Genomic DNA, 22,565 nt, shown 5'->3' on the forward strand with positions numbered 1-22,565 from the left:
TAAGGCTTCAATTCCCTGGTTCTTGATAAAGCGGAAATAAGGAGTTGACGAAACCGTTGAAAATCTCACTAGAATTTGACAAGTGACTATTAGACCGATTATTATCTCACATATTTTTAAGTGGTATCTAATCAACCACATTGTTCAATTTTAGTGTTTGAGTCTTAAATTTAGCTCAATATCTTGTAATGGTCTATAAAATACTATGCCTTGTAATGCCATGGTCTGGTTAGTTTTCTCATTAATGTTAGTTCAATTTTGAGTTAATCTAATTAAACTGTTAGACATGAAAAATGCTTTCAAAGAGAAAACAGAGCCAGAATGTCACATAAAATTTACCGCCAATATTAATTAAATGGTTTATCTAAATGATCTCGAGTGTACAAATGGTTGGATTTATTCTACCCCCCCCCCTCTCCAGTGTTTTTTGTGGCCCCCAGTTACAAATTATGTGTTGTTATATAGCACGTCACTGTGTAAAAATAATTCACGTGAGCCTGGGGGTCATAAAACATATATTTCCACTGAGCTTGGGCCGAAACCGAATAGATCTAATTGATTACTACTAAAACACGCACGTGCACACTATATAAAATTCCCAAATTCTGCAGTACCAGAATTTGCTATATACATAGCCAGAAGTTGATTACCATTGGTTTTCGCCCCTTTATTAAAACGTACAAAATGCGTGTTTTAAGTATAGGTTAGTTGATTCAGCTTGAAGTCACTCAGAACTTCTGGCGTTTATAGAAAACACGAACTGGTTCGATAAATTTCAAAGTGACTTCTGCAGAGACACGTAACCTTACTTAGAACACTCAACTTGCACGCTTTGAAATGACGACAATTGATGGAGGTCAAACTTCTGGCTAAAGCCATAGGAACTTCTTGCATTTTAGTTTCTAGCAATGCAGATTTTTGGCGTTACTTATACTTATGGTTTTCGGTAAAAAATACCCATCTCTAGAACATTTTAACTATTAAATCCTACACTAATATCACGTTTCAGTTAAGATGCTAAATTATAGGCACTAATTCAATATTGACCACATTTTGTAGAAATGAACCAAATACACTATGGTACCAAAAGGCTACGTACACCTGACGATTTTTTTAAAAAGCAATACAAACATCGAATAATATAACATTTTGAGTTGAAATTTGTTCTCTAATAACGCGTCATTACACCTTCAGCTCTTTTAACGACTAGTAGATGGTTTGTATAGTTTTCATACAGGTCTCTCACGACGTCGGTGTCATTTTAATTCCAAATTTCATACATGTTTTCTTCTAATTTTTCCCAAAAAAAAACTCTATTTGCGAAGAATCGCCCATAAATTCTAAATAGGAATCAGATCTGGACTCTATGCTGGGCATTCCAGTACCTTCCACTCGTTTTCTTGGAAAAAAATTGCAGATAATCTTCGATTTATGCACAGGAGCATTATTTTGTTTAATCGATAGCGTTTAGCTTTTTTGGACACCTAACAAGCATTTCTTGTCGATTTAATCGTATTTCACCCCAAAAACATGATAACTTGTCCGAACTCAAATTTTTCTGGTTCTATTCTTGGTCTATTTCGTCGAAAACTCAAACAATTCCGTCGTTGAAGATGCGCACTCCTGTTTCATCAGTAAAAGCAACATATTGATAGAAAGAGAAAGGTTTCTTGAGCATAATGGCAAACCACTTTGAACCAAAAAACGTGCTTTTTTCTTCAAACTAACTTTCTTTGCAGCATTCCTCCAAAGAACTCCATATTTTTGAGGATTTGTCTAACTGTACCTCTGGCAATTGTTTCACAGTAAGAGAAAGCGTTACGATTAACGCGGATCTACTCCAGTTAGGTTTTGGAATATTTTATAAAATCGGTCAGTTATATATTTTGGAATTTTGACTTTGAATTTCACACCTTTATTCACGCCTTGGCGCAAGTCATGCTAATTGAGCACAAATTATGCTTTAAAAGCAGAAATCATGCCATACGTAGCTTTTTGGTACCATAGTGTATATCTTAAGACAAATCGTATCTATTCTGTTTCGTCAATCCCCCTGATCTTTTATGCCCCCACTTATCAAATTTGTTTTGTTATATAGCACGTTGCTATGTAAACATAAGCAAGTGTGCCTGGAGGGACGTAATAGTCATATGCTCACTAAGCTGGTGTGGGACAAAATAGATCCAACAAGTCCATTGATTCTAACATCGGTTTTAGTTTTATTTCACTATTTCATTCTTTATGGTCAGTCATAAATCAGATTGAGATAAAAAATTCATAGCCAACTTCAGAATTTGTCAAAAATCATGTGAAGATTTTGATGTTATAAACAGCAGTTTGTGCAGTTTTTTAGCCCCAGGAACAGTCTTAACCAACATTTAAAGAGTCAACATAGTAATTTTTCTAGTTACGTAGACAGATTTGAAAATCAGATTAAAAAATAGATAAATGCTTATGCATTTGGGTTTGAGGGGAAAAAATTGAAAAAATCATAGCAACACTTCGAAAATTTGTAACTCTCCCGTTTATCACATCGGAGCCGGTGAAAATTATTTTTTGAAAGCTGAGCACATCAGATTAAATAGTTGTAAACAAAATCCGAAAAAGACTTATTTTATCTATTTTGTGGCTTCATTTAACTGAAATCTTTTTCAAAATCATATGATTTTTGTCTAGTTTTTGCAGTGTTTAGATTGCTTTGAGCAGTGTTTTGTTTTAGTATTAAAGAATAATAACGGCACCTCCTCAAATTTCAAGTATTCTGTATCAATATGGCAAACTCAGTTTTTTAGCTCTAAGATTTAAACTTCGAAGTCAAAATTGCGTTTTAAAATCGTTGGAGAATTTTACTTTGTAGACCATTAAGCAAAAAATATCGAAACGGTAAAAAAACTAAATGCATTTTTCTAGCACCTTTTTGTTTGCATTCTACTGGCTTATGGCTTGATCAAAACAAGTTTGTCATCCTGACTTTGAGATCCCTGTTTTGCAAAGTTTGATTTCGTAGCGCCCTCTAAGTTGAAATCTGTTGGTTTCGTGACCCTCAAAAACCCAAAATTTGGAGAACACTGATTCTAAGTTACACGACATTAAAATGATTAAGTGAAAGTTTTATAATTTTTCTTGCAAAAATCTCAAAAAAGAGATGGAAGCAATTTCATGGCACAAAATGGAATTGAATTTAGTTAATATTAGAAAAACACAAATGAGATTTGTTTGCCTCGCAAAACTCAAAAGGGAAGATGCATTCAAAACTTCGATTTTGTTCTGGTGAACTAATTGCTTCTTTAGATTAGCTGAATGTACTAAACTACAATTCTCCCTTAAAGAAGCACTTTTAGCAAAGTTTTAAAAAGTAATCAGATTAAACAAATTTTTCAAAAGAAAATTTTCTGCAAATTTACCCTTCATATGCTTAAATAGTTAGTCAATTATGCAAATTTGATTCTTTGGTATTTTTTGTTGATTTCTCGGGGTCTGTTTTTTGTTGCAGGATAAACGTTTTCTCACAAGCAGCACCAGTATTCTGAAATCTTTAGGGAAAAATAAATTGTTTGATGAGTTAAAATTTTGCACCTCTATTATCATTTAAACACCTGCAAAAAATTAACTGGTCATTGAAAAAAGAAAATAACAAATTCGGAAGATCGTTAAACCACTAAACAGTATGCAATATTTAATAAAAATGACTACCAAATGCAGAAAATTGTAGTTTTCTCTCGCGGAAATTAACGTTTAATGTCTTTAGAGGAATATAAGATCCAGATTTTAAGTTTAAGAAAGTTGGCTTCATTTATTGTATGAATTGAGACTTCATTTAAGAAGTTCCCAAAAATTATAAATTTCTTTTTTTTTGTATAAAAAAGAATTATACTCACATGGCATCCTTTTGATGACTGCATTTTTTTTAAAAAACGTTTCAGATATTGGTTAAAACGTACTGCTAAAACGTTGGGAATTGTAGGTTCTCAGCAACGTTGATAATATCATTGAATTCAAATAGAGTTACCGACAATTTTATATTTCAGACAGGTATATGGGTTCAAAAACAGAAACGAACTCTGGACAGTTTGATCAAAATTCAAAGAACGCAAACAATTTTCAGTTCTTCTTGATTGTTAATTTCAGCCTCTTGCTGCCATTTTTCCGCTTTTTGTTCAACAATAGTTTTTTTTATATCTTTACAGAACAAAATCCATTGACCAGGAAAGAAATCGTACAAATGTGCTGATTTTCAACGGGTCATCAGAACTCATTTTTGGCACCTAATTGGACTACCTTTTTTATTTCGTTTTCCCATAAGGTGTCCTCAAAATTGCTAGATCAATTGAACGAAACTGATGTTGAGGGTCTTTGGGATAACTTTTTCTAGCTGTCTTCACAGCAATTATTTAGTGAAGAGCTTAAATTTTTCCCAATGATGCGCCGTTTTTCTGAGAAAGTTTTGTCCATTTGTATGGTTTTACTCGAGAAAACAAAGCTCAAATGATTATAGCACGGTCCAGTACTCAAAAATTTCTGTTTTGCTAAATGTTCAAAAATAAAGCTAAGAGTATTGCGAAAAGTATGGTATAAAAGTATAAACCAAACTTTTTTACTAGAGAATACTTGAGTTATTGTAAACAGTTGGTCTCAATCTTAAAAATGAGTTATCTTTTTAGTTCAACCAATTAATGCGTTTTCATCAAGTTTGAAGATTAGTTGTTTTTTGTTCCAAAAATTAATATGAATTGGACAATTTTTTTGTTGTTTTTTTGCCGAATTTTGCACAAGTTTTTGGGCTTTTGGTGTATTTCCAAATTCGGCATTTTATCAGTCATTGGTCTTCTTATGAAAAAAAATAAATTTGGCAACAGGTAGTTTTCATTTTTTTAGAAAAAAGAGCGTATGTTTAAATTAGAAAGGTTTGTCAAATTGTCTATTCAATTCATTTTCTTCAAATAAATAGTTTTATTATAATTATCAATTTTCGAACAGTTGTTTTCCTATGCGTTTAACAAAGTGTTCAAATATATGCTGATACATTAATTGACCGTTACCTTGTTTATGATAATTGCTTCATTAGATAGTAACAAAGTCACACACTACTTAGACGAATGAACAGTTTTATACAAAAAACATCCGACCTAGTCAGCAAATTTTGGTTATGCCAAAGAAAATCCGCACAGTCGTGTCTTAAACAAATATGAAAACTGCGAATACGTTTTTGACAACGTTCAAAATGTAACTTTTCTTGGGCTGGTGTTTTTTTTCAGAAAGAACTTTGTCAAATTTCGAGGGGCTCTATTTCTTAGTTTTAAAAGATATTCGCAATTTTCAGATATTTTCTTTCAAAATGTTGCTTCCTGAGTTCTCTGTGGAAGAGTAGTCAGCAAAATTCTCCAATGAAAGAAATGGGAAAAATTTATGCAAACATCGGATGCAAAAATTGCTTATCATGTTTTTTGGAAACATCAGCGAAATTTTCCTGAGTAGTAAATGCTGCTTTTGTTCCGCTGCAAAATAAAATTTCGTTGCAATTAGATAAAGCACGATTGTTAGTAAAATTTTCTGTTCGGATATATATGTTTTGAAAGATATCACCTAAGTATCTCCTAAAAATATAAGAAGTTATCACGTAAAAATCAAAGAGCTGGAGTTTTGTTGAAAAAAACTCTCCTGCTCAAATCCATTTGTGAATCGGAAATCAACCTTAAGTAATAATCAAAAATTGTTTGTATAAGATATCCAGCTATTAAGAACTAAAGTTCTGAAAATTGAAAAGGGCTACATATAATTAACAAATCTTCACATTTCAAATTCGTTTGCTCAAAAAACAAGCTCAAAAAAGTTCTCCTATCACAATGCAAACGTATATATTATCTGCTTTAATTTTTGTAATTGATAGCAGGTGCAAACAACCCAAAGCAACCTTGAATACATTTTCAATCATCAATTCCATCAAACATAAATTGATTTTCATTTATGAATAGATGGCTCTATGTTAAAAATAATTTTAGTTTTGAAACGCAGCAAAAATAAAACTCTAACAAACTTGTTTTTCTTTGAAAAAATTAGGAATAATTTTTTCCACTGAATGCTATATGTGTAATTTTAATTGAAACCGTTATTCTCTTTATGTATGTCCAACAAAATCCATTGGCAATCTCCACCATCTGAAAAAAGACTTTTTCTCGTAATGTTCCTCAACACGTTCATAATTTTATAAGATGATGATACGGTTTCTGCAGTTCTTTTATCCTACCCATAATTGGCTAGTGTTTTTTCTATTCAAAACGCTGTTATTGATTGGAATTTTTTAAAATTTTAATTAAGATAAAAATTTTTTTCTTTGCAAAACATGACTTTTTTTTAACAATATGAGTTATTTGTTCCGATTTTAAAGATCTGTTTTAAAACAATTATTCGGTTTCACCACAAAAAATTCTCACTCAACCGTTTGGTCATTCTTGCTGTATTCGTTCAATTTTGACTTTTGCTGACGAAAGTGATAATTTTCATATATTTAAATTGAATGAATTGAACTTGAAATAAGGAGTTCTTGTTTAGATTTGAAGACTGAAAGATTCAATTCTTTTTTCAAATTACCTGGCAAAAATCAATTCGAGTTTGCAAACTTTTAAAATTTCCTATTTTTTTCGATTTTCAAAACCACCACTATCATTCTAGAATCAAGCAGCCTTCAAATATAATATACCAGTAATCTTCATTCGGCTCGATCTAAGAATAATATAGTGATCGATTTCTAAGTTTTAGATTTCTGACGTCAATTATCATTTGACGGGTTGGAAGATTATATACAAAAACACATTATATATTCCCCTTGCTTAGATCTAAACCGCAAAATAAATGGAATTTAATTTGGATTTAATTTTAAATTTTAGGTTCGACTGAAGCGCAACTTTGACAACACCGTCTTCAGTTGCGACGACACATCATTCGAGCTGAACTCGGCTCAGAACCAGCTAGCGTTCCTCAACTTCACCAGTGCCCTCTACTTGGGGGGAGTGCCACGAAACCTGAAAGAGCCTTTCTTCACATCTTATCAATTTATATCATCTCTACCAAACTTCTCCGGCACAATTCGCAACTTCGTCACTTCCAGCTTCGATGGTGCACTTAAACGACCAAAGTTGATAGCCGAAGGATTTGGAGTGTATATAAAGGTGGGCGATGCGTGTGAGAAGTCGGCTAAGAACTACTGCAACTACAACGGGGTGTGTATCGCCATTGATGACTATGTAAAACAGTGCAAGTGCAGGACGGGCTATTTGGGGGAGTTTTGCCAGATAGGTGAGTGGGTTTTATAACTTTCATTCTTTGAAAATATTGTTTCGCCTCCTGCCCCCCCCCCTGCTTAGTGAGCATAAATCTTTTGACCCCCAGGCGCACATGCTATTTTCTTACATAGTAACGTGTTATATAACAACATAGAATTTGTACCTGGGGGTCATAAAAAAACACTGGGGGCCGAAACCCATTCTTTTGTGGTAATTGTTAGTCGATTTAATTTTCGACAGAATATTTATAGTTCTCAAATTTGTGCATATTTTTCCCCTCAAATACTCTCCTTAGTCTAAAATAATAATAATAATAAATTGTTTACTGGTGTCTTTACAGCAGAATAAATAGAGCACTTACACAGTTGATCAATACAAAAACAGAGCACCAGAAAGATCGCCATTAGACCATAAGGTCCGTTTTCAGGCGTCTCATAAAAATTGAAAGTGGTCAAATTTTGCTTCGTAAATGGTTTCCTTAGAATATTTTGGCGTCAACTTGATGATCTTGATAGATCTTTTGACGTCCATGCTATGTGTTAGTTTGCAGTTTTGTTGCATACTAACACCAGAATTAATTTAATATAGTTATATCTATAATGACTCGAGGAAAACCAGTAGACGTGTATAAATGTAGACCATTGCAACTAGCGAATCAGTATTAAAAAATTTTCATTCTCTATTCTGGTTGGTTTAGAGGTGTCGTGTCGACAAGCAGACCAGACAAAATACAGATTTTAGGCCATTCTGATTGGCTGAGAAATTGACAGTAAAGTAAATTAAAGCGCTCAATTATACTACTAACATCAAAGTTTACTTCGCTAAAAAGAACATTTAAAGCATTTGGTCATTGCTGGTGAGCCACCGTCATGCCTCAGTGACCCATGGGACTTGCTATCAATCTATCATAACTAAAAGTGGGATTAGCACCCATAAAAAACAATTAAAGTTCCTTTCGGCTTGGCCTGATTTCCCCCGGGGTGAAGAGGCGGGAATATGAGCCGGTAGATCAACATAAAAATTGGCCATCATAAAACGGTCTAGACGAAAAATGTTCTTGACTCAAATTAAATCGCATTAGCGCGAACTACTCTGAAATAAGCCGAAAAAACGCGTTTAAGTTTCAACTCTAGGTGACTATGCGAAATTTTTCCGGCTTTATAAATTGAAAGTGCAACAATTGGAAACTGTGAGACAAATATTGGACACAGTGACCAAAAAAAAATGTTCAGACAACAAAATGACATGACTGGAAATTGTTGGCGCTTATGTGCAAATGATTAAAATCTTTTGATATTGTGCATATTAAAAAACATATATAGACGGAAGGGACAGTGGAAGAATTCGCGCCAATGAATCGATAATCTCGATATTGAGAAGTTTTGCGATTATGACCAGAAAAAAAATCAATGTATGCTGAAAATCTTTTTTTCTCATTAATTTTTCTTCTTTTCTTGTCACACTATCCACTGGAACTACTGAAAAAAATGACTGAGAACTACTGAAAAACTCAATAACAGCAAATCAATTATAACAGATGAAACGTCAAACAAGGAACGCAAGCAATTTTTATTCTGTATAATTTTGTATGAACACTCAAAAACTCCTAAGTAACAAATATATGATGTCGCACTAATGTAAAAAACCTAAATGCAACTCATGCGACAGTTCATTGCGGCTGTCCAGCATATAAGGGACAAGTTAGCTGAGGCCTCGAAAAAGATAAATGAGAACAAATTCTCATCTGTAGCCAACAAGTTCAAACCTGAAGCAAACATTGAGCTTCCACCATCAACTGAAAAAATTGTTCTAGGAGCTGAAATTTTGAGCAAAAATAAATATTAATTCTAGCAGCACCTCACGCATTTCCAACAAACAATTGATGACCAAAAAATCCATGGCAGCATTAAGAGCGCAAATACAGCTCCTGTTCTTTCAATACAGACAAACAACCTAGCAAACAGCAAAAACTTTTTGCAGAATGTATAAGCTCAACATTTTGCGATGGAGCCATCGCGGACTAAACAACAAAACAAGCAATCTGATTTCCTTTTCAGCAGAAGAAGACATAATTGTAATTTGCTTGAATAAAGTTAAGAACTGAAAAAAAACAACTCTTATGAAGTTGACTTTATTTCGTTGCGGCGAAAACTTGCAACAACGGTCGTCTTTGCTTTGCTATCTTAGTGAAGAACAGCATTGTTATAAAGAGAACAGAACCAGACGAAAAAGAGACTGATAGCAATGGACGAACTCTAGAAAATCTAAAACTTTGCCTTAAAGTGACCTTTTCGATTATTTTTTGGATAATAACTGCTTAAAATTCTCCGGTAAAGCTGATGTTGAGCAAGAAAATATTTTAATGGAATTTGAAAAATGTCTTCGTATGTGCCGATTTGAATTCTCCCCACCAAGAACCAAACTGCTCTTATTATTCTGAAAACGGAGAAAAGCTCCTAAAGATTATTGACGAGGGCGCTTTTTATATGCTGAACAACGGTTATCACACCTATCAGTCATTTGATGGAAAAATCAAATATAACTTAGTTCTGCATTTTTGCGATAAATCCATTTTTACGTCTTTTAACGATTTTCAGGTATCAGACGATCTAGGCAGCGGTCACAAAATTACAATAACCGCAATGATTCCCAGAAATGACAACATTTTTCAATTAAAATCAAAACTCAACTACAAGAATTTTAGAAAAAATGCACCAAAATTATACAGATCATCAAATCTCTGGCCTGCGAATTATTCAAAAAACGATGAATGAAATTGGTTCAGCAGCAGTTTAGTTGAATTAATACACAAACCTTTGAAAGACTCCTGCATCAACACGAAAGCGTTCCCCTACAGTTTTGAGACACAAAAGCTGATAAAACTGAAGAGATGAATTAGAAGAGAGCTCTAAATTGCACTTGCCGATTGCTATGCTTCTTTAAAAACAGAGATAAATTACCTAGAGAAAGAAATTAAACCAGCAATGTTGCGGTCAGAAAACAAAAAGAGCAAAATCTTGGAAAGTGCCTGTAATGAAGGTAGCCAAAATTTCTAGAAAACAAAAAAAAACTAACGAATAAAAACAAGCGTAAACAAAAACAAAAACACGCAGAATAACCAAAATTATTCTTTAAAGATCTCATGGCAGTCAAAGACAAGGAGAAATGTGAAATGTTCAAACAGCTGCTAAAAAACACGCTGAAAAGTCACGAAACAGGATCATCAAAAATTTCTGAACTCATCAATAAAATTTGCTACAAATTCCTTTAATTCTTACCTAAGAATGTTAAACTCTTTGCTTGTCTGCCCATATCTTGCTCCACAAACAACTCGTATTTTCCAGTTAAATGTAATGAATCTCAAATTAAAATGATACCAAAATAAGACAAAGAGCGATCGAAAGCCAAAAACTACCGATCTATTTGTCTTACAAATTGCCTAGCCAAAGTACATGAAACTCTTGTAGAGAACGTTGTTATGGAGCATTGTCAAAATCAAAGTTTATTTGGCTAGACTCAGAGTGCTTACAAACAACACCGCAGTACCACACACAGCCTCATTGAACTCATAAAACACGTCCGTGAAGCCCTCCACTGGTCTGAAATCGTTGGTTGGGTATGCTTGTTTGACAAAAAAGCGTTCGATGCTGTATGGTGTCTAGGAATTGCTCACTATTTTAATTCGATTGGGCTAAATATTTCAGTTATAAGATGGATAAAATCTTTTTTGTCTCAAAAGAACGTTTTTGTGAAGATAAATTCCAATTTCAGAGACTGTTTCGGCCGGACAGCTAAATTAGCTCAAGGGAACGTAATTGCTTCTATTCTCTTTCTCATATACATCAGTCTTTTGCCTCAAAGAAAAGCCCAGATCTCACAATTCGCTGAGGATTTCACCAAACCCAATAAATCACGATCCCCTAAATTAATTCAAAAATTTCGCCAATCATCACTGATCAGCCTAATTGTTTGATTTGACTCACTGAAATTCTAATTAACTTATATAAAACTCATTGCTTGATCTTAAAAAACCCCTCAAAGAAAAAATCTTCTCTTGAACTCAATATAATAGGAGTATCCATTAAGAACACCCAATTGATAAAGTTCTGAGGTATCATTTTCACTCTACACCTTAAGTGGAATGAACATTGCAGAGATTTAGTACCAAGTTGGGTGATTGAGTTTTTTTTTTTGGTTTTCTGACGAAGATTGAACGGAGATAACGATAATTTCAAATCAGCTGACTCTTTTCTTAATTGGGTAAATTTCAAATTATAAAGCTGGTTTCATACTAGTTGGGTAACCGACACGAATTTACAAATTTAACAAAAAAAAATCTGATGACATCCAAAATCAAATTTTCAAAGTGCAATGGCCTATCATATATTAAAAAAAACATTTTAAAGCCTTGAGTATATTTGCGAAATCAATTTGTTTTCTTAGGCTCGAAACAAACTCATACTAAACATTTTTGAACTTTGTGTTACTAATTGTTTTTTTGATCTCTTTTTTATATAATTTATCGGTTTTTGTATCAAAAATTATCATATGAAATAAGTATACAGGCAGTGATTGAAAAACCAAACAAATGCCATGTGCTAAATCTGCGTCATTTTGCAATTTTTGGTTGCACGAATGGCACTTTTTTGTCTATCCGTGGTGGTAACGAGCATAAAACGGACATGGTTTTTGTATCTTTGGTTCACCTTTTAGCTTCAAGGCTTCCACAAATCGAGCTGCTTTTATTTTTTCAAGTATATTTTCTTGGTTTGGTTTCATTTATCTGTTAAAAACTTTTGTAAAAATTTTTCCTAAAAACTTAGAAGTGGGTGATCAGATTAATTTTAAAAAACTTCTCGAATAAAATCTTCCTTTAAAAAATCAACATTGAAAAAATTTTTTCTCTAAATAAACATCGTATTTTGGAGTTGTTGCCCAAAAAACTTGTCCGAGAGATTTAGTACCAAGAGAAAAGAACACGCTATTTCAACTCTGGAAATTGATTAACGTAAACGCTAACGAAGAAAGTCTATTTTTGGTTTACAAATCATGGATCCGACCACTTTTTTCTGTATTCGAACGCTTGTTGGCTGGATCCTTCACAGGTCCTGGTCAATAAAATACACAATGGGCAAAGCAGAGCTCTGCGAAATGGCCTTTGAGAACCAAGATGGTCCCAGGTTCAAAACTCCATGAAGAGGCAAACATGAAGTCAATCAAAGAAATACATATCAAATTTTCAAAAGGGTATATTCAAAGGAGAATCAAACAGAACATACTGTCTGTAACGGAGCTGATATATAAGAAACAATAGTATCCGCTCGACTCTCGTAAAAAGCACTCTTGATTATCTTCATTACTAAAATTCTAGCCGTATACAACATACACTAGTAGGTAAAATGACTGCTTAAAGAAGTGATCAACCAATCAGAATGGGGTCAAGCTCAGTTCAATCCCGGAATATTAACATCAAAGATCATAGTCTTTCAAACAACAGAAATGGGCTGAACGACAGAAGAAAAGCAAGAACTGAGAACTAAAGAAGGAAAACTAGGGAAACAGGGAAAAAACTAAGTACAACAACAAACTGAAAAACTGAAAAAAAAAAAACAAAAAGTGCTAATGAAACGTTGGCAGCCGGATAAACTCAAATTGTTATCGAATGGCACAGCTGTGAAGAGCACAAAAGTGGTCGAATAAAGTACAAACAACTACAGTTCAAGCCTAACTTAACTCCAGCACACTTGTACTTGTTTCAATGAAGTATTCCCTCCATCCAAAAAACTTCGAAATTTTTTCTAACGTCTTAAAGAGGAAGAAAGTGGCGCAGTGGTCAACGGGAGAACGAATACTTTTTTCTCTGACCGCGATTTGAGTCCAGCTAATTTACCTCCAATTTTCCTTTTTTCCTCTGCTGTGCTTCAATAGATAAAATATTAAAAGCAACTGAACAATCAAACATGTTAAGAGGATTCGACCAGCCTAGAGCCTAGTCAATTCGGGGCCAAATACAACTCATTTTTTGTCAACCTCTGTCTTTCTCTCTTTGTCATCTCATTCTGTTGTTTTCATCTGTTCAGCCAGTCGCTCCCCTAATCAATTCGGAGCTGAACAGGTCACAGCTATCATCAATACTTTTATGCCTAATTAATGACCCACAGTTGCGCCTTCTTTCGAAGCCTTTTAATTCTACGCTCTTTTTGCGATTATTATACTAAATTCCTCAGCACTGATTTTGAAAAAAACATCTACCAGATGAAAAAACAAACAGAAACATCCACAAATGTGCTGCCCGTGGTTTGGTTTTATGGTTAAGGTTTTGGTTTTATAACCAGTTGTTTTATGATTTAGGTTAGGACAGCTTTTTTATTCAGAAATTTCTTAAAATTGTCACTTTTATCTTATTGCTTTTTAGGTCAGAACCAACTCTTTTTCTATTTTTATCCATCTTTTATACTAAACTTATCTCATCTTTTTTTCTCCCCTCAATTCGATCTCTACATTGGAGCAGGATTCTTTGAAAACAGGGCTAGCGATCTAAGTCCCAGCTTTAACTGCTTAAAAACGGAATGTTAATTTATTTGTATGAAAAGTTTAATTTATGTAGCAGAAAACACGTCTTTTGGCGCGGTCCGCTAAGACAACATCAGGAGGGAGCACTTCGGTTGCAAACCGTTCATGTGATTTGATTGATCTCCATTTGAATTTAGCGACAATTTGAACATCGAAAGAACAAAAAAGCCTTGAAACAAAAAAACCTGCAGCTTGAGAAGTCAACTTAGTGCATTGAACTATTACACAGAAAAACCAGACTATCAACACGAGTGCGTCCGAGCCCCACCCACGACCATTGAACTTTTAGTATTTTTCAATTATATTTTATTTTATTGTTTTACTTATTAGACTTACCTGAAGAAATTGTCACACGACTTTCAAACAATCTGCACGAAGCTAGCCAAGGATCCGAGCCATTATCCTTTGTATACGTCAAGTTCCGCCAGCAAATGTCCTCCATGGTACTTGAAATGGCTGGTGCATCTGAAGCAGAGGAAGTCTTTTATTACAGTTAGAAATAACATTCAGTCTTAACAAGAACAACTCAAATATAATTTTTTTAGTAAACCTAAGCCCTTCTTACTGTGTAGATAACTTCTTTCATATCTGGTTTTACATAATTTACATATATGTATATATAAACATAAACATCAATAAACATTTATGCCTAATAAACCTTTTGTTCAATATGACTCAAAAGTTTGGTGGTATGCTTCGGGACATCACGTTCCTGATTCGAACTTGCATGATTTTTTTAAACGTATTCAGACTCTGATTCGGTTATATGGTCTCATAATTCGAAATAACGCGGATATCATTCGAAATAGCGCCACAGAAAAAGTATTGGGAGGGTTCTAACTCTCACCCTAGGTTTCGAAAAGTCTATATTGTGGTCATTCTGTCATTTTCACCAGTCATACCCTCTCTAGCAAATATTGTACAACCTAATATTGGTGCTGTTTGATTGTTTTTACTATTTATGACTTTTTGCAGTCCCACACTGGCTGACAGCGGGTTGAGCAGACATGCAAAAATGATCGATTAGGCCGACAAACTTAGGCATACCAACTATTGTTATTTGGACCAAACAGATTTTTCGACCTATCAGAAATAAGCCTCTCATTTTTGCCTTGTCGGCTGAACGCCCTGTCGGTAAACATCCCTAACACCGTTTTTAATGCTTATAGAACTGTTTGCATTATGATGTATAAAGTATCGCATTTTTTTCAGTAATGAATCAAATTAGTTCACACAGGGCGTTTAGTTTACATTGATTTTTTTTAGAAATGAAAACAAATGCCCCTTTTTGGTACTGGCTCCTGTAGAAAATTCGTAAACATTTTCCGATCTATGTCTGTAACTTTGTTTATGGTTGTTGCCATCTTTGTTTCGAACGGCTAAAATGTCAGAACTGAATCTTTTTTGGTTTTCTGACAAAGAATGATCGGAGATAACAATAATTTCAAATCAGCTGACGCTTTTCTTTATAGGGTAAACTTCAATTTATAACGTTGGTTTCATACTAGTCGGGTAACCGACACGAATTTACAAATTTAAGAAAAAAAGAGAAAAGAAAATCTGATGGCATCCAAAATCAAATTTTCAAAGTCAATGGTCTTTCATATAATAAAAATACGTTTTAAAGCCTTGAGTAACTGCAAAATCAATTTGTTTTTTAGGCTCGAAACAAACTCATAGTAAACATTTTTGAACTTTGTGTTATATTAAGCGTCAATATTTGTTACTTTGATCTCTTTCTTGTATAATTTATTTGTTTGTGCATTGAAAATTAGCTGATGAATTAAGTACACAGTCAGAAAACGACAAACAAATGTCAAATGCTAAATCTGGGTAATTTTGCAATTTGTTTCAATTTTTTGGTTGCACAAATGACTTCTATTTGACTATCCGTGGTGCTAAAGAGCAGAAAACAGACATTAGTTTTTGAGTTTTAATTCAATTTATTAGTTGCAATGCTTCAACAAATCGAGATACTTTTAGAGATTTAAAAATACCTTTCTGGGTTTCTCTTTCATTTATCTGTTTTAAAAAAATCAAAAAATGCTTTCCCTGACTGATTCAGAATGTTAATGTTGCGAGAATCTTGTAAGATATTGCAAGATAAACAATATTTTGCACGATTTTCTTGCAAGATTAACATCTTCTTGCAAGATCCTGCAATATGAACAACAGATTTTTCTCATTTTTTTGCTTTTTAACCTAAACACGAAAGCGCCTAAGAAAGCCGCGGTAGTCATTTCCTATCCTGGTTTCGTAACAAAAAACACTTCTCCTGTCCTAGTCTTAAGTCTTATGAGAAGGAAACTTTGATTTAAAAAAAACAACACAGTAAAAATTTAATGAACACATCACATCGAAAAGTCAATTTATCACAAGAAAACAATAGAAAACAGACAAATCTCTTCGCTGATCTTTTTTCTTTGATTATTTTATTTTTCAAACAAATTTTGATTCATTTTGTTTCGAAGTGATTGTAGCTTTGTCCTCGGGTGTCGTCTCCTCGTCCTAGGGTGTCACCAAACCCGGCAGAAAAAGAGAACTGCATCACAGAACACCAAAAAACCCCAAGTGCTCCCCAGGGTACCCCACCCAAACAAATCCAGAGCACACCGGGAAATCCAAAAGGTTTGAAAGTGGGTGATCAGATTAGCGACTTTCTCAATTGAAAGCAAATTTTTCCAAAAATGTACAAAAATTATAGTCACTCTACATAAACGTTGTATTCTGGAGCTTCCGCCTAAAAAGTTAATGCAACAACAAAGTGGCGCTTGCGTACTTTTCATCAGGACCAATGTTATTAATTATAAGTTTTCTCCGCTTGTCTTCTTAGACATACGCTTTGATTTACAAGGAGATGTTAAAAACGGTGTTGTGTTTTCTCAACGTATCGTTTTATGCTTTGAAAAAGCAAACAAGACTATTTTCTGTTATTTTTAAACAATGCAAACTATGCTGTTGAAAAATCCGCTAGTTGAAGCAAAAACGGAACTTTTGAAGTCAATGGTTGCATGTTGGGGATCTTTATCTTCTTACAGAAACAAATTTCCGAAGACTTGCAGAGGAGTCATTCGTGCAGCAAATTGTAAGATGGAAAAATATCATAAAATAATCCTAGAAATGTGGGAGAAATTGCCCTATCTGAATTCAGTAACGTTGTGTCAGTTCGCAGCTCTGTTTTTGATGGAATCTTCATCACTACTAATTTTACTGTAAAAACGAATTTAAACAAATTTTATGAGGACCTGTTTAAAGTAACATTAACAAAAATTTTGAATAAAATTATTTGTAAACTCTTATTTGATCAATGTTTTTATAGCAGTATGCAAACAGCTGATTTTTAGCATGCCTTGTTCATACCGATGTTTTGGTTTTTGAAAAGTTTTTATTGGCTTTTCAATGTGAAAGTGAACACAAATTTCGGCTATAAGAAATATTGCTGCAGGAATTTTTCAAAATTTAGTTTAATTGTTCGGAAAACTCCAACCAAACGGATTTTTTAAAACGACAGTTTCTATTTGAAAACGAGTTTGAAAAAAACAGCGCCTTAAAGTGAAACACCTTCTTATCCATTTTTTACGAGAAGTAAGACTCGAAGGGAATTGCCGTCTCTTTTGGCACACTTCGCACCCGACACGGTTTTAAACAAGTTAGCCCCATCCAATATGTTTTAATCAAGATTGGTCACGTTGAGAAAAGGATGACGTGAAACAAAAGTTTCCGAGAAGATTTTATCTAAGATTTAACATGAATCTTTGATTTAACATGAAACGAGTTTGAAACGAGTTTGTTTACTATCCAGCGCAGATCTATTGAGCGTGGTTTGTTCACTTCTATCCAAAAGTCGTAGACAATTTGATATTATACATTATTCGAATGTTGGCTTATCTTTTTCTACATTTCAGGTTTTCCAAAATTGCTAAAATGCTTCTGTACTCGCCCTCTTTTTTCAGGTTGTTTAAAACTTATTTGATATTCATTTCTTCTTTAATTGTTAGATTCAGTTTCAATCCGTATCAAAAATGAATTTGGACCTGTAAAAATTTTTGTCGCTCTTTGGTTTTTTGAGTGTATCTCTTTAAATTTAGCGAGTTTATCGATGACGCTCTTTTATATACGCTCTTTTCAATATCTAATTTAATTGTTCGGAAAACTCCACTCAAACGGATTTTTTAAAACGACAGTTTCTATTTGAAAACGAGTTTGAAAAAAACAGCGCCTTAAAGTGAAACACCTTCTTATCCATTTTTTACGAGAAGTAAGACTCGAAGGGAATTGCCGTCTCTTTTGGCACACTTCGCACCCAACACGGTTTTTGAACAAGTTAGCCCCATCCAAAACGTTTTAATCAAGATTGGTCACGTTGAGAAAAGAATGATGTGAAACATGAGTTTCCCAGAAGAAGTAATCTAACATGAAAACGAGTTTGAAACGAGTTTGTTTACTATTCAGCGCAAATTAAACGTGGTTTGTTCATTTCCATCCAAAATTCGTAGACAATTTGATAATATACATTATTCAAATGTTGGCTTTTGTTTTTCTGCACTTCAGGTTTTCCAAAATTGCTCAATTGTTTCTATACTCGCCCTCCTTTTTCAGGTTGTTTAAAATTTATTTGATATTCATTTCTTCTTTAATTGTTAGATTCAGTTTCAATCGGTATCAAAACTCAATTTGGGCCTGAAAAAAATTTTGTCGCCTTTTGGTTTTTTGAGTGTATCTCTTTAAATTTAGCGAATTTATCGATGACGCTCTTTTATATACGCTCTTTTTTCAAATTTCGGCGATAAGAAAAATTGTTGCAGGAATTTTTCAAAATCTAATTTAATTGTTCGGAAAACTCCACTCAAACAGATTTTTTAAAACGACAGTTTCTATTTGAAAACGAGTTTGAAAAAAACAGCGCCTTAAAGTGAAACACCTTCTTATTCATTTTTTACGAGAAGTAAGACTCGAAGGGAATTGCCGTCTCTTTTGGCACACTTCGAACCCAACACGGTTTTAAACAAGTTAGCCCCATCCAAAACGTTTTAATCAAGATTGGTCACGTTGAGAAAAGGATGATGTGAAACATAAGTTACCCAGAAGAGTTAATCTAAGATTTAACATGAGAAAAGGATGATGTGAAACATAAGTTACCCAGAAGAGTTAATCTAAGATTTAACATGAATCTTTGATTTAACATGAAACGAGTTTGAAAGGAGTTTGTTTACTATTCAGCGCAAATTGAGCGTGGTTTGTTCATTTCTATCCAAAATTCGTAGACAATTTGATAATATATATTATTCAAATGTTGGCTATTGTTTTTCTACACTTCAGGTTTTCCAATATTGCTAATATGTTTCTGTACTCGCCCTCTTTGTTCAGGTTGTTTAAAACTTATTTGATATTCATTTGTTCTTTAATTGTTAAATTCAGTTTCAATCGGTATCAAAAATCAATCTGGGCCTGGAAAAAATTTTGTCGCTTTTTGGTTTTTTGAGTGTATCTCTTTAAATTTAGCGAATTTATCGATGACGCTCTTTTATATACGCTCTTTTTTCAAATTTCGGCGATAAGAAAAATTGTTGCAGGAATTTTTCAAAATCTAATTTAATTGTTCGGAAAACTCCACTCAAACAGATTTTTTAAAACGACAGTTTCTATTTGAAAACGAGTTTGAAAAAACAGCGCCTTAAAGTGAAACACCTTCTTATTCATTTTTTACGAGAAGTAAGACTGGAAGAGAATTGCCGTCTCTTTTGGCACACTTCGCACCCAACACGGTTTTAAACAAGTTAGCCCCATCCAAAACGTTTTAATCAAGATTGGTCACGTTGAGAAAAGGTTGATGTGAAACATAAGTTACCCAGAAGAGTTAATCTAAGATTTAACATGAATCTTTGATTTAACATGAAACGAGTTTGAAACGAGTTTGTTTACTATTCAGCGCAAATTAAGCGTGGTTTGTTCATTTCTATCCAAAATTCGTAGACAATTTGATAATATACATTATTCAAATGTTGGCTATTGTTTTTCTACGCTTCAGGTTTTCCAAAATTGCTAAATTGTTTCTGTACTTGCCCTCTTTGTTCAGGTTGTTTAAAACTTATTTGATATTCATTTGTTCTTTAATTGTTAAATTCAGTTTCAATCGGTATCAAAAATCAATCTGGGCCTGAAAAAACTTTTGTTGTTTTTTGGTTTTTTGAGTGTATCTCTTTAAATTTAGCGAATTTATCGTTGACGCTCTTTTATATACGCTCTTTTTTTAAAATTTTGGCGATAAGAAATATTAATGCAGGAATTTTTGAATATCTAATTTAATTGTTCGGAAAACTCCACTCAAACGGATTTTTTAAAACGACAGTTTCTATTTGAAAACGAGTTTGAAAAAAAACAGCGCCTTAAAGTGAAACACCTTCTTATCCATTTTTTACGAGAAGTAAGACTCGAAGGGAATTGCCGTCTCTTTTGGCACAATTCGCACCCAACACGGTTTTAAAAAAGTTAGCCCCATCCAAACCGTTTTAATCAAGATTGGTCACGTTGAGAAAAGGATGATGTGAAACATAAGTTTCCCAGAAAAGTTAATCTAAGATTTAACATGAATCTTTGATTTAACATGAAACGAGTTTGAAACGAGTTTGTTTACTATTCAGCGCAAATTGAGCGTGGTTTGTTCATTTCTATCTAAAATTCGTAGACATATTGATAGTATACATTATTCAAATGTTGGCTTTTGTTTTTCTACACTTCAGGTTTTCCAAAATTGCTAAAATGTTTCTGTACTCGCCCTCTTTTTTCAGGTTGTTTAAAACTTATTTGATATTCATTTCTTCTTTAATTGTTAGATTCAGTTTCAATCGGTATCAAAAATCATTTTGGGCCTGAAAAAAATTTTGTCAATTTTTGGTTATTTGAGTTTATCTCTTTAAATTTAGCGAATTTATCGATGACGCTCTTTTATATACGCTTTTTTTCAAATTTCGGCGATAAGAAATATTGCTGCAGAAATTTTTCAATATCTAATTTAATTGTTCGGAAAACTCCACTCAAACGGATTTTTTAAAACGACAGTTTCGATTTGAAAACGAGTTTCAAAAAAACAGCGCCTTAAAGTGAAACACCTTCTTATCCATTTTTTACGAGGAGTAGGACTCGAAGGGAATTGCCGTGTCTTTCGGCACACTTCGCACCCAAAACGGTTTTAAACAAATTAGCCCCATCCAAAACGCTTTAATCAAGATTGGTCACGTTGAGAAAAGGATGATGTGAAACATAAGTTTCCCAGAAGAGTTAATCTAAGATTTAACATGAATCTTTGATTTAACTTGAAACGAGTTTGAAACGAGTTTGTTTACTATTCAGCGCAAAATGAGCGTGGTTTGTTCATTTCTATCCAAAATTCGTAGACAATTTGATAATATACAAATGTTGGATTTTGTTTTTTTACACTTCAGGTTTTCCAAGATTGCTAAAATGTTTCTGTACTCGCCCTCTTTTTCAGGTTGTCTAAAACTTTTTTGATATTCAGTTCTTCTTGAATTGTTAGATTCAGTTTCAATCGGTATCAAAAATCAATTTGGGCCTGAAAAAAATTTTGTCGCTTTTAGGTTTTTGAGTGTATCTTTTTAAATTTAGCGAATTTATCGATGACGCTCTTTTATATACGCTCTTTTTTCAAATTTTGGCGATAAGAAATATTGCTGCAGGAATTTTTCAATATCTAATTTAATTGTTCGGAAAACTCCACTCAAACGGATTTTATAAAAACGACAGTTTCTATTTGAAAACACGTTTGAAAAAAACAGCGCCTTAAAGTGAAACACCTTCTTATCCATTTTTTACGAGAAGTAAGACTCGGAGGGAATTGCCGTCTCTTTTGGCACACTTCGCACCCAACGCGGTTTTAAACAAGTTAGCCCCATCCAAAAGGTTTTAATCAAGAATGGTCGCGTTGAGAAAAGGATGATGTGAAACATAAGTTTCCCAGAACAGTTAAACTAAGATTTAACATGAATCTTTGATTTAACATGAAACGGGTTTGAAACGAGTTTGTTTACTATTCAGAGCAAATTGAGCGTGGTTTGTTCATTTCTATCCAAAATTCGTAGACAATTTGATAATATACATAATTCAAATGTTGGTTTTTGTTTTTCTACACTTCAGGTTTTCCAAAATTGCTAAAATGTATCTGTACTCGCCCTCTTTTTTCAGGTTGATTAAAACTTATTTGATATTCATTTCTTCTTTATTTTTTAGATTCAGTTTCAATCGGTATCAAAAATCATTTTGGGCCTGAAAAAAATTTGTCGTTTTTTGGTTTTTTGAGTGTACCTCTTTAAATTTAGCGAATTTATCGATGACGCTCTTTTATATGCGCTCTTTTTTTCAAATTTCAGCGATAAGAAATATTGCTGCAGGAATTTTTCAATATCTAATTTTATTGTTCTGAAAACTCCACTCAAACGGATTTTTTAAAACGACGGTTTCTATTTAACAATGAGTTTGAAAAAAACAGCGCCTTAAAGTGAAACACCTTCTTATCCATTTTTTACGAGAAGTAAGACTCGAAGGGAATTGCCGTCTCTTTTGGCACACTTCGCACCCAACACGGTTTCATACAAGTTAGCCCCATCCAAAACGTTTCAATCAAGATTGGTCACGTTGAGAAAAGGATGATGTGAAACATAAATTTCCCAGAAGAGTTAATCTAAGATTTAACATGAA

General features: G+C 33.5%; 1 protein-coding gene across 1 annotated transcript in view; it reads left to right on the plus strand.

Annotated features, from left to right (window-relative positions):
- Positions 1-1,077: 1,077 nt before the first annotated feature.
- Positions 1,078-22,565, plus strand: part of LOC142353425 (neurexin-1b-like) — a 304,883-nt gene continuing 283,395 nt past the window's right edge. Inside the window, exons 1-2 of the mRNA XM_075405695.1 lie at positions 1,078-1,095; positions 6,885-7,293. Coding sequence (XP_075261810.1) covers positions 1,078-1,095; positions 6,885-7,293 — 427 coding nt within the window. The remainder of the gene's footprint in view (positions 1,096-6,884; positions 7,294-22,565) is intronic.

The sequence above is a fragment of the Convolutriloba macropyga genome, chromosome 1 (assembly GCF_964194025.1).
Source record: "Convolutriloba macropyga chromosome 1, txConMacr16.3, whole genome shotgun sequence".
Classification (NCBI taxonomy): domain Eukaryota; kingdom Metazoa; phylum Xenacoelomorpha; order Acoela; family Convolutidae; genus Convolutriloba; species Convolutriloba macropyga.